This window comes from Trichechus manatus, unplaced genomic scaffold (genome assembly GCF_000243295.1).
Source record: "Trichechus manatus latirostris isolate Lorelei unplaced genomic scaffold, TriManLat1.0 scaffold00003, whole genome shotgun sequence".
NCBI lineage: Eukaryota > Metazoa > Chordata > Mammalia > Sirenia > Trichechidae > Trichechus > Trichechus manatus.
Genome location: NW_004443939.1, coordinates 11,774,235 through 11,788,199, shown reverse-complemented (window position 1 = coordinate 11,788,199; position 13,965 = coordinate 11,774,235). Strand labels below are relative to the sequence as shown.

General features: G+C 39.6%; 1 protein-coding gene across 1 annotated transcript in view; it reads right to left on the bottom strand.

Moving 5' to 3' along the window:
* AK4 (adenylate kinase 4) overlaps positions 1-13,965 on the bottom strand; it is a 71,807-nt gene that overhangs the window by 26,280 nt on the left and 31,562 nt on the right. Inside the window, exon 2 of the mRNA XM_004369021.2 lies at positions 5,152-5,271. Coding sequence (XP_004369078.1) covers positions 5,152-5,271 — 120 coding nt within the window. The remainder of the gene's footprint in view (positions 1-5,151; positions 5,272-13,965) is intronic.

Genomic DNA, 13,965 nt, shown 5'->3' with positions numbered 1-13,965 from the left:
AGCAAAAAAGAAGAAGACCCTTAACGAGATGGACTGACACAGTGGCTGCAACAATGGGCTCAAACACAGCAACGACTGTGAGGATGGCACAGGACCGGGCAGTGTTTCGTTCTGTTGTACATAGGGTTGCTATGAGTCAGAATCAACTCGATGGCCCCTAACACTTCCAGCAACATAACAAAGTTTATGACAAAATTTCATGCTATAATTCTATGGTAGAGTATCTGTCTTAAAAATTACAGAAAATGATTTTTAAAAAACTGTTCTCAACATTCATCGACACATTAAACTTTTAAGGAAAAAAAAGAGACAATGAGAAAGAAAAGGAGAAAAAAACATATATGTATACATATTAACACACACAAATGAGTGTTTGTTACCAAATTGGAACGTACACTGTGAAGGCAAGGTAGTGCTAAACTGTTTTTTAGCAAGGATGTAGCAACCCAACCATGGAGCACTCACCACCGCCCCTGGCTTGCATCCACTCTACTAGTTTCCACCCACCATTTGCAGAATGCCTCTCCACAGCCATATGGACCAAGGTGATGAGTCATCTGTCATCCAGAATTCCTTCCTTGACCTTTCCACATTCTGTCACCTTTAGCATACTCAACAGCACATCCTCTGCAGAGCACGTGCCCGGTAACATAAGGAATTCAGAGCTGAACACTGGAACTAGGCATCCCTTGTGCTCTTCACTTTGCCAAATGGATTCATTCCAGAGCTCCGAAGAAAACACTTGACTGAAAAAGTGACCAGATGGCTTTTCAAGGAGAAAGATGCAAACTAAATCATTTAGGAGACTGAAGCACTTTACTAAAAACAGGCCTATGATGTAAAAGAACTCCAGTTATTCATCCTGACAGGAAAAGTAATGCAAAAGCAAACATTGAAAAGATATGTAAAAATATTACATAACGGAAAATGATTTTTCAATTCTGCATGGCTAAATATTTTTGAAACCGCTTTTTTAAACTTAGCACTTCACGTAATCACCCCCAAAAATTCAGCAGCCACGACAAATAATAATGACAAAATCTCATACAGTGCTTACTGTGTGGCAAGCATTCTTTTAAGCACTTTACGTACAATGGTCACTCTGGGGACTGAATGAGATAATAAATATTAAATGTTCAGAACCATACTTGGCACATAGTAAGTGCTCAATAAATGCTAATGACTATTTATATTTAACCTGACATTTTTAGTCTCTGTTTTCCATGAGGAATTAGATGCACAGAGAGCTTAAGTAACTTGCCTAAGGTCACATACTACCAGTCAATAGCAGAACTGGGAATCCAACAGGGCAGTCTGGCTCCAGGTTGAAGCTCTTATTCATTATACTAACCATCTTCCAAAAGAGTCTAACAGAGATGATCTTTTTTTGACCAATTTCATGTTCACTAAAACTACACAAGTTCATTTTACAAGGTGAGAAGGCTTACGGTTAAAAAACTTAAACTAGAGAAACTACTGTTAGGTAGTGGCAAAGCCAAAGTTTATCAGTCTCTGCAAATACCCACAGAAAAAGTTTTGGGGGGATAACTATTGTGAATTAAATGTGTAGAGTCTGGAGAAATTAACATGCCTGGGGAAGTGTAAGGAGGGTAGTGATAGCCAAGAAATTCAGAGAGCCCAGAACACAATATAGGAAAACTGCAGGGCTGTAGTACCTAACAGTCACAACTCTTCTCAATTCTTCCTCCTCGATTCATTCTCTCATAACTAGTGCCTACTTTTCATCCCACAGAAGATCCTGGGTGGTACAAATGGTGAACATGCTTGTCTGCTAACTGAAAGGTTGGAGGTTTGAGTCTACCCAGAGCTGCCTCAAAAGAAAGGCCTGGCAATCTACATCCGAAAAGTCAGCTACTGAAAACCCTACAGAGCACAGTTCTACTCTGACACATGTAGGGTCGCCACAAGTTGGCAACTCAACAGCAACTGTTTTTTTTTTTTTTTTTTTTTTTTGGTTTCATTCCACTGCTTGCTATTACTTAAATTCAGCCTTCAACATCTCTTGGTCTAATTATTCTAACCATCTCTGACTTGGCTTCCAATCACCCACCCCTCCCTACCCTGGCACTTAAATCTATCCTCTGGTGCTAACAGAATAGTCTTTGCAAGATACAAATCTGATTATGTTATGCCCCTACTTAAACTCTATAGTTAACTATTTCCAGTTCAACCATTTTAGTACAGATTCAAAGGCCATCCACCCCAGGATGTCCCCTGCCTTCCTATGCTTAGAGCAGCCCTGAGAACATACTAGGATAAATCATTTCTCTCTCAACCTATTCACATTGCTGCCATCTCAACACCCATTCACCCACTTAAAGAACATCTATCTATTCGTCTATTTTTCATAAAGTTGTTCCAACCCCCCACTCCCCACCAAAAGAACAGATGACTTTCTCCTTTGTGTCCTCTGGCTTCCATTTATATATGATTCTTCTTTAAGAGTCAGTAACTGTTTTTTTACACTTCTTTATAAAACTGACTCCTCTACTGGAGTATAAGCTCAGTTCCCTTAAGAACAGGGACAGTCTTACCATTTTACCAACGGCACCTAATAGTTTCTGACACTTAGGAAACAAAAATCCCATGCCTACCACAGACAATTATAGCCTTATCTTAACAAAAATTTTCAACTCAGTCTGTTAGGTTCCTCTAGCCCCATGTGGACAAAACTCCACATTTTTTAAATGAAAGGCACTAGAAATATATGATCTACTTTATAGTCAACTAAGAGCTGCACCAAAAAACCCAAATCCGTTGCCAATGAGTCGATTCTGATTCATAGTGACCCTATAGGACAGAGCAGAACTGCTCCATGGGGTTTCCAAGAAGCAGCTAGTGGATTCGAACTGCCAACCTTCTAGTTAACAACCAAGTTCTTTAACCACTGTACTACCAGGACTCTAACATCTGCACCATGAAGAACATATGTTAAGCAGTATTTCACAAAGTGTGCTTCACAGAACAAATCCTGCAGGTTCTCTGTGGAGGCTGAGGGTGGGTTGGGGGATTCTATGGTCAAACGAATTCAGAAAATGCCTCATGCTATCTCCTTCTGTGAAGAGTTAAATCACATTATCATATTAAAGGTTCTGCAAAGTTCTGAAGTGAAGGAAATTGCTTAACTTTGGTACTTACTACCTTGGGTAGGTTACTGAACCCTCTTTGCCTCAGTTTTCTCAACTATTAAACGGGGATAATAACTGCGCCCAAGTCATATGGTCATTGTGGAGACTGAATGAGATAACAAATGTGTTTTAAGTGTTCAGGACAATGTGTGGCACATAGTCAGTGCTCAATAAATGCTAGTGATTGTTAATACTTAACCTGACATTTGCTAAACATATTTGGTCATAAAATCTGTTTTCTTGCCTAGCAATTTTTCATATTTCACACTGCATGCTAAGAAACATTAATATAGTTATTTACCTACTCCACCATATTATTGATTTTGGAGACTCATGGATCCAGACACTAGGTAATCTGGTGATTTAAGTACAGGACAATTCCTCTGGCTTCTATATGACAGGCAAATACCAAGGTTCCAAATAAGTCACACCTCCCTGAAGCTTCAGTTTCACCAAAGTAAGAGAGGACTGAGTGCATTGTGTGAGCTGAAGAAAAACTGCTCTGCAGTGGAAAGAAGTTTGTTATAGATAAATCTCACTATCTGCATTTTGTGTCCCCGGAAAGCTCATCAAGTTTCTATTCTCACTACATCAAGGGATCTTGCTATTTAAGAATTAGACAAGTAATCCACCTAGTCCATTTTTTCCTTTAATAAATCAAAAGATTTATACTGGATAAACTTAATACGGCAGCTTTGTAGAATCCAGAATTGTGTAATATTTTGTATGTGAGCATCTATATGCATTATTCTGGGTAAAATATCACAGATGTCAACTAGTGGTTCCCAAAAAGTTTAGGAACCACTAATAGACTTTTAAAATCAGGTCCATGTATTATTTAAATATACACTAAACATTAAACAGTATTAAAGGATATATACAGTAAAAGAAAAGTCTCTCTCTCAACCCTAATCCTCATCTAGAGCCAACCACCATTATCAGTTTTCTGTATCCTTCCAAAGATAGCTTATTGCAGGTGTGTATAAACGTATATTTAAAAAAAAACAAACCCATTGCCATTGAGTTAATTCTGACTCATAGTGACCCTATGGGACAGAGTAGAACTTGCTGCCGTCAAGTTGATTCCGACTCACAGCAACCCTATAGGATAGAAGTGCCCCATAGGGTTTCCAAGGAGCAGCTGGTGGATTTGAACTGCTGACTTTTTCGTTAGCAGCCAAACTCTTAACTACTGCACCACCAAGGTTCCAATAAATGTATATAGTTTTACATAAATAATAGTATATAACATACACTACACTGCAACTAGCTTTTTTTCACTCGGCAGTTTATCCTGGTGATCTGTTAATATCAAGTGGTTCCTCACTCTTTCTCGTAGGTACATATTACTTGATTAATGAATGTACCAAACTTTAAGGAGTCCTTATGGATACCTGGGTTGTTACTAGTTTCCTGTTATTTACAAATAATGCAGAAATAAACAACCTTGGAGGTATAGATATTGCTAAATTGGTCTCCAAAAGCTGCCTATTTAACATCCACGACAATACTTATTTGCTACACCCTCAATAAAGGATTTTCAGACTTTTTTTTTTTTTTAATCTTTGTTAATCTGACAGGTGAAGGTTGGTAACTCATGGTTTTAATTTGCGTGGCCTATTGTGAATGGAAGAACCTCTGATTTAAGATGAGTTACACTTAAATGATACTTAGTCATAGAAACAAAAGACACAAGGGAAATTGGAATAAGAATTCAGTGAAGGTCACACAAATTAAAACCATGAGTTAGTTGCCATCTTTCATGCTTCAATTCAGTCGCTCTGGTGATGGTACCTGGAAACACAGAAGCAAAAGGCTGCCCCACAGTAGGTGTCTATCATGTTGCCAAACGGGAACATGCCTAAACAAATGATGGAAAGTCTAGAAGAAAGTCATTTTCCAACGACTGAAAGACTCTCTCTGTGAGAGATTAATGGATTGCGCAAAGTAGTCCATAACCCTGTACTCACAGAAATCCAGCTTACCCAGAGGGTCAACTCACCATCTAGTAGCCAGTGCTGGCTGCGCCTATTCTCCAGCTCCGACATCATTAGGCGTGTGATCACATGATCTGGAACCAAAAGACCTTTCCCTATGTACTGCTTTGCCATAGCACCAACTTCTATTAAAAAGACAGAAAAAAGAGAACTCAAAAAAAGTTTCCAAAAAAAAAAAAAAGTGCTTACAGTTTTTTTTTTTTTTCTGACAGTGTTTCCTTCTTTTCCATTCCTCCTTGTTGGAATGGAGAAAAATTACAGGTAGATGTTTTTAGAGTAATTCTTCAAACTACTAGTTTCAGCAATGGTTGCATTGTTATTTATTTAACCCATTTGTCTCCCAAAGCAATTTAAAAGGTAGCTCTTGAAGATATACACAGCCAAAAAAATACAAATAAAAGAAAATATAAATTAGACAAAGAGAAAATAAGAAAAAAAAAAGTTGTAGTCAAGGGGGAGGGTAGTACACAAAAGCCTGGGACGAAAGTCCTACATACTTCTAGAGGTGAGCCATAAATTTGGCAGTAAGACTCTCAACAGTTTATGGTAATAAGGAAACACGATCAACTACATAATTTATGGTACCTAGAAGACTAAGGTAGCTGGAAAACACAACAAATTACTTACAGAACCAAAAGAAAAAAATTTCACTGGTCCTCATAGAAAGAACACTGCATAATACAACTAACAATAGGTTTATTTCTTTTTATGAGACTTAATATAAGTAGATGGCACCTCACTGACACAACTGTAAAAGCAACTCAGCATTATTAGTGGAATGCCAATTTCACACAAGGATGTGAATTTTAAAAAAAGGAAAAAACTTTTTCAGAGAAAAACACACTTCTATTTTAATTTAAAATAACAATTTCCAATATGTAAAAGTTGTGAATTGGGTTCAGCAAAGCAAATTATCATTTTAAGTCTGCATATTTGTAGGAACTGAATGTTTTTTTTAACACAGATGACGTCTTCTGCTCTCCCGGGAACTGATAATCAGCCTTAAAAACCACATTCTCAATACGCCAATTAAGTTCTTATAAAAATATGTTGTTGTTGGCTGCCGTCAAGTTGGCCCTGACTCATGTCAACCCCACGCACAACAGAACAAAATGCTGCTGGTCAGGCTGCAGTTCGCACCATTGTGATCCATGGGTTTTCATTAGCTGATTTTCAGAAGTAGATTGCCTGGCCTCTCTTCCTAGTCTGTCTTAGTCTGGAAGCTCTGCTGAAGCTCAGCATCATAGCAACACGCAAGCCTCCACTAACAGATGGGTGGTGGATACACATGAGGTGCATTGGTTGGGAATTGAATCCAGACCTCCTGAATTGAAGGTGAGAATTCTACCACTGAACCACCACTGCCCCCTATAAAAACAAAGCTGAAATGTTACTGGAAAAAAGCTCAGGAATCTTACTGCCCCCACTTTCACCTTGAATTTAGGTAGAGTCTTAGCTTCCCCAAAACTGAGTCTATACCCCTAACCCCAGTTTCAGCACTAAAATATGGGCTGTAAAAAGCTCCAAACCAAAAACCAAATCTGTTGCCATCAAGTTGATTTTGACTCATAGCAACCCTATAGGACAGAGTAGAACTGCCCCATAGGGTTTCCAAGTAGCAGCTGGTGGATTCAAACTGCCGATCTTTTGGTTAGCAGCCGAGTTCTTAACCACCGCACCACCAGGGCTCCATGAAGAGCTCCGTATCAATAGATTTGCATATCTATATTAATTGATTGGAAAAGTAGCTCAAAACACAGGCCCATCTGATGCTGGTTCAGTAACATGCTACAGGAAGCAGAACACAAAAGACAGCCACATTCTTGAATGGAAATGAACCACATTCATTCAACAAATATTAACTGATTGCATACTGTTGGCAGGTAATATTCTACAGTTATGGCAGAGAATATAAGTTCCAGCTTGCTGATACTTAAGTAGTATTACTTTCATTAAGAGCAATGATAACAATAAGCAATAAAGAATAATAATAAGAAATAAAGTAAAATAAAACCACCCACCCACCATTAACTGAGTACATACTATGTCCTGGGCACTGTACCTTAAGCACTTCAGATGTGTTATTTCATTTAATTCTCATAACCTTATGATCCTCACCTTAAAATAGGAGGGAATAGTCATATTTTTTAAGACAGCTTTATTGAGACATAATTAACATCCAATAAAATTCACTTTTTAAAGTGTACAATTCAGTGGTTTTCAGTATATTCACAATGTTGTACAAACACCACCGCCACCTAATTTCAGAACATTTTAATTTCCCTAGAAAGAACCACGGTATCCATTAGCAGCAACTTCCCATTGGCCCTCCCCTGCAGTCCCTGGCAACCACTAATCTACTTTCTGTCTCTATAGATTTGCCTATTCTGGATATTTCGTATAAATGGAATCATCTAATATGCGGCCTTTTATAAGTCCCTGGGCACTGCAAATGGTTTGCACCCAACTACTAACCTAAAGGTTGGTGGTTAGAACCCACTCAGTGTGGCCTTTTATGTCTGGCTTCTTAGTATAATATTTTCGAGGTCCAACCAGGTTGTAGCACGTTATCAGTACATCATTTTTATTGCAGAATGATACTCCGATGTATGGATATACCACAATTGCTCATCCTTTCATCAGTGATGGACATGTGGGCTGTCTTCACTTTTTTGGCTACTAGGAATAATTCTACTATGAATGTTCGAATATACTTTTCTGTGTGGACGTATGTTTTCAGTTCTCTTGAGTAGTACAGGTATTTTAAAGGTGAGAAAATCGTAATTCAAAAATTTTAACTTTCCCAAAGCCATGCAGCCAGTAAATGTTAGTTAGATATGAAACTAATTCAGAGCTGGTTTCAAACTCTATGCTCTTAACTAATAATAAATACCTAATACACTGCCTAGATAATGGGCAATTCTTCTCATTTCCTTTGGAATCAGAAAGACCCTAATAGTAGAACTTCTTTGTCTAATAGGAGAGAAATAAAGTATCCACCAGATACCAACTTTTTCATAAACAATGCATATGAATGGGTTTCTTTCACTGTATCACACTGTGCATCAGAGCAATTCTTTCCAAACAATGATTTCAGGATGGCTCTAAGCCACCAGAGTCATCTACAAACCACATCATGATAGAAGGGGGATTACGAACTATTAGCTTGAAGGACTGTATGTCCAGTATTAAGTCCTCTGGACATCTGTCTGCAGTCAACCAGCTCAATACCCTAAGCCACAACAAAAAAGGACCGAAGTTAGAAGAAACAGAGGTTGTAAAATAAACCTTGATAAGAATACTCCAAGTATGCTCAAATGATTTAAAAGGTTAACTCTGATGTCTTACGTTTGAAAAACCATTGTCAGAAAGTATGGTTGGAGAAACTAACAAGTTTGGTGCTGTCCTACGCTGCAATGGTCAGGCCAAACCCAGAGCCCTGTCCTCAGTCCCACCCTCCAGGCTTTAAGGTAGATAAAAACAACAAATATACGTCTTCCAAGGTGAGAGACTATCTTAGTCTCCTAGGGCTTCCGTAACAAAATACAGTGAAACGTGTGACAGACAGAACTCCATGGGACTGCCTGGTTTTTCCAGGTCTCACAAGTTTTCCGCCTTTGACAGGGTACAGTCTTATCATTTTTCTATTGCTCGTTTTAGTGGAAAATATTTGCGTTTTCCTTCTCTGACAGGTTTCTGCCTTACATGGGTTCTGGCTTCTGCAGGTTTTACTGTACCAAAAAATGAGTGACCTTAAAAATCAGAAATTTATTTTCTCACAATTCTGGAGGCTAGAAGTCTGAATTTGGGGTACTGACAGGACTATCCTCTCTCTGTTGTTTCTAGGGGAAGATCTTTCCCTGTCTCTTTCAGCTTCTGGCAGCCCTGGGCATTTCTTAGGGTTCCCTGGCTTGTAGACAGACCCTCACATGCTGCCTTCCCCATGTGTGTGACCCACCCTACTTTAGTGTGACTTAGTTAATTTATCTGATAACATCTGCAAAGAAAGGCCCTATTTCCCCAAACAAGGTCGCATTCACCGGTACAGGGGGTAGTACTTCAACATAGCTTCTGGGGGACACAATTAAATCCGTAACAGAGACTGAGATGTGAACTGGCTCCAGGCATGCCATGTGGATAACTGTGAGAGTAGGAAATACCTCATTTAGAAAGCAAAAGCCCAAGAGAAGGGCATGATAGCAATTTACCTATAACTTGATACTTGACACATGGAAAAGGTATTATCCCCTTCTATCCCCAGGGCTTAGAATCAAGGCTAGTAGTGGGAATTATAAAGAGATGGGAAAAGTTGCGTCAGGAAATATTTGAAGAAAGACTCAAAGACTGCCTGGAAAGGGCTGCTGTAGAGGGATTTTTGAAAACTGGTCTGGGGATGAGGTTACATTAACGATGGGCTCAAGCATAGCAACGATTGTGAGGATGGCACAGGACTGGGCAGTGTTTCATTCTGTTGTACACAGGGTCACTGAGTTGGAACTGACTCGACCACACCTCACAACAACAGTAACCTTTATGGAAGGAGCCCTGGTGGCACAACGGTTAAGTGCCTGGCTGCTAACTGAAAGGTCGGAGGTTCAAACCCAACAGTGGCTCTGTGGAAGAAAACACCTGACAATCTGTTCCCGTAAAGATTACAGCCTGGGAAACCCTATGGGTCAGTTCTACTCTATCCTACAGGGTCGCTATGAGTCAGAATGGACTCAATGGCACACAACAACAACCTTTATGGTCACTTCAAATGGGGGTTTTATAGTATTAGGATGCATCTGGATTCACAGGTTTAATAAACCTGCTGCTGTTATTGTTCGGTGCCATTGAGTCGATTTTTGACTCAGCAACCCCACGTGACAGAGTAGAGCTGCCCCACAGGGTTTTGTAAGCTGTAATCTTTACAGGAGCGGATCACCAGGTTTTTTTTCCCACAGAGCCGCTGGATGGGTCTGAACCTCCAGCCTTTCAGTTAGCAGTCAAGCACTAACCATTGCACCACCAGGGCCCAGAGTATCTGCTAGATGGTTCAATATGTATCTCCCACTGACAACTCAAATTTATCATGTCTAAAACCACACTTTCCCCTCCCACTCTGTTTTTGCCCAAATGTTTCTTGCCTCAGTCAACAGATGACTATCATCATACGTCACCTAAGATGAAACACCAGTGTCTTAATTTTCTTGACTTGTCATTCTTTATATCCACCTGAACATAAAGTTCTTAACATTCGAGTTTCACAGTGTCCCTAATATCCAAGAGACAACTGATCAAAACACAACAGTGCCATAGTAACTGTTGTTAGTAAACAAGAGCAAATTGTGAAGACAGCTGCAGGGCCTGATATTTCATTGTTTGAAGAGTAAAGCACAATGATGGCACTGGACTTCTGTGGTAGTTAACGTGGGCAGGTCATCAGAAAGCAGAGAGAAACGAAGGAATCAGTGAGTTACATACCAAAACTTCATTTACAAATCTTTACATCGTAAAGAGGAGACAACTAGCCAAAGAATCAATGGACTGATAAAGGATCTCATAGCTAAGATCAAAGTGAGCCCTATGACCTTGGTGAGTAGCATCTGGGGTTTTAAAAGCCTGTGAGCAGCCATCTAAGATACTCCACTGGTCTCACCCCTTTGGCAGCAAGGGAGACTGAAGAGAACAGGATACAAGGAAAAGATTAGTCCAAAGGACTAATGGACCACAGCTACCAAGGCCTCCACCAGACTGAGTCCAGTACAGATAGATGGTGCCTGGCTACCACCACAGACTACGACTGGGATCACAACAGAGGGTTCTGGACAGAAAATTCTAACACACACAAAAAAGACCAGATTTACTAGCCTAAAAGAGACTGGAGAAACCCCGAGAGTATGGCCCCCAGACACCCTTCTAGCTCAGTGGTGAAGTCACTTCCGAGGTTCACCGTTCAGCCGGGGATTGGACAGCCCCATAAAACAAAAGGGGACTAATGAGGCACAGTAGTCCAGGAACAAGGACTAGAAGGCAGAAGGGGACAGGAAAACTGGTGATAGGGAACCCAAGGTTGAGTAAGTACAGTGTTGACATGTTGTGGGGTTGTTAACCACTGTCATAGGGCAACATGTATACTGTTCAATGAAAAGCTATTTTGTTCTGTAAAACTTCATCTAAAGTGAGAATAGCAGTACAACTGGAAGAACGTAATCAATGTCACTGAATTGTGCATATAGAAATTTTTGAAATGGTGTATCTTTGACTATGTATATTTTCACAAAAAAAATAAAAAAGGTCGAGAAGGGAGAGGGTTGACATGTCGTGGGGTTGTTAACCAATGCCATAAAACAATATGTATACTGACTGTTTAATGAGAAACTATTTGTTCTGTTAACCTTCACCTAAAGTACAATTAAAAAAAAAAAGAATATTGAAAAAAGAGAAAAAAAAAGGAGGGTGAGAATGGTTGCACAACTCAAAGGATGTAATCAATATCACTAAACTGTACATGTAGAAATTGTTGAATTGGTGTATGTTCTGCTGTGTATATTCTCAACAACAACAAAAATAAAATAAATTATAAAAATTAAAAAAAGAGCCCTATGCTCATACCAATACCTGCCCTGCTACAAAATCAAGATAGCTTTGGTGGTCTTCTGCACATCAGTCAACCAAAAGATAAATGCATTGCCTAAACAGTCAATTCTCAATGCTTAGCTTACTTCACTTCTCAGCGGCATCTGAGATGGCTGAATACCTCTTCTCTTTGACACACTTTTAATACCTGGCTTCCAAAACACTCCCTTTGCATACAATAGCAAAAGTGATCCTTTTAAATGCAAGGCTTCCCATCCTATTCAGAATAAAAGCAGTCTTTATTGTGGTCTATAAGGCCTAGCTATCTAGTTCTCTAACTTCATCTACTTCTCCCTTCTTTGCCTACTCAATTCCAGCCACACTAGTCTCCCTGCAATTTCCTGAAGATCCATTTCAGGGCCTTTGCATTTGTTGTTTCCTCTGTCGGGAACACCCTTTTCCTCCAGAATTTTGCATGGGTCATGGTTTCACGTCATTCAGATCTCTGAGTGTCACTTCAGATAGGCCTTCCACCCAATATAAAGGCAGCATAGAGAGACACACACATCATCCTCTAGTCTTTTACTCTATTTTGCATTTGTCTAGATGCTAAATCTTACATACTGATGTTTGTCAATTCATTTTCTGCTCCCCCAACTAGAATATTATTAGCGCAATAAAAAAAATGAAATATTTTTGATTTTGTGACATCCTCAGTGTTAGAAAAGTCTGTTATGTATTAGACGCGCGACAAAAATTTGTTCATGAATGAACACCCTGAAGATGACAGAGAATTTCTTTTTCCCCTGGTAAAAAAATCTGACCTTCTTGCACAGTTACTGAAGAACATTATGCCAGGATCATACATGGCCCTACCTTGCCAGATACTAACTTTTTCAAAGAAAATATTAGACAAGCAAAACATGATCTGTACTAGTTGAGATGACCATGTAAGGTTTCATAGCTCAGACTTATTGCTTCAGCATTTCAAAACATGAAAATAGAGATGAAGCAGCTTAGGCAGGGAAAATCAGGAAAATGAGCAAATGTCACTAAGGCATGGGCATATCTGGAGGGACTTCAAGCAGAGTAGGATACCTGAAGGAAGGAATACCATGAGAGGTGGGGCCAGACAGACAGGATAAGGAATCTGGACTTGAAGGATTTTTTTTTTAAGTAAGTTAGTTTTAAAAATGCCACTCCCAGAGACAGGACCAGCTACATAATTTGTGATCCTAGTGCAAAATGAAAATGTGGAGTTCCTTGTTCAGAAATTATTAAGTATTTCAAGACACCAGCATTCAACCATTAAACCAACCACTAAGCCCTCCTAAGCTCTGGGTCTTGTGGACTACACAGGTCACACGTCTATGAAGCCAGCTCTGCTCATAGCAATGTGAAATGCAGAGTGGGGAAGGAGAGGGAGTAGAAGCAAAGGAGGCTGTGATAATAATCAAAGCAAGAGATGAAGGCCTGAGCTAAAGCAAAAGCAACAGATGAAGACGTTCATCTGCCCCTTGGTATAGCACCTTGAGTTAATCCCACATAGACTGTGCATTTCCAAGTTTAAAATAACTCTGTGGAAGACTTCCAGAACCATCTTAGTCCAATTTACTAACTAAGAGAAAGAAGTAAGCTCAACATACTTTTGCTATTTTTGGCAGCCTTGGCTCCTTTCTGGAGCAGGGACGGCAACATGTCCTCTAACCTGATATAAGATCAAACTTCCATCACATCTTTCAATTTTCATCATGAAAACCAGGAAGATCAACAACCTAAGAGAAATGAATTCAAGATGTATCTGCATCTGAATGAAGACCTCATTACAACAACAAACTAAAATAAAACATTTTGTCAGAAGACAGAAGTTCATTCCACAAAAACGGACCTTCATTCGTCTTTGTCAGTTTACCTGGGAGAGAAAGCAGTATCATTGTTAAATGCTAGTGCCAGAATGGGATACAATGCGTACCTTCTCCAATTTCTCAAGTAATATTCCTAAGAAAGGCTATGGACAGTCTTACACAGCATTTGTATCCTTGGTACACATGTTGTTGTTAGGTGCTGTCCAGTCAGTTCTGACCCACAGCAAAACCTACAGGCCACAGCAGAACTGCCCCATAGGGTTTCCAAGGAGTGGCTGGTGGCTTCGAACTGCCAACCTTTTGGTTAGCTGTTAACCACTGCGCCACCAGGGCTACTTAAACCCATTGCTGTTGAGTTGATTCCAACTCACAGCAACCCTACAGGACAGAGTA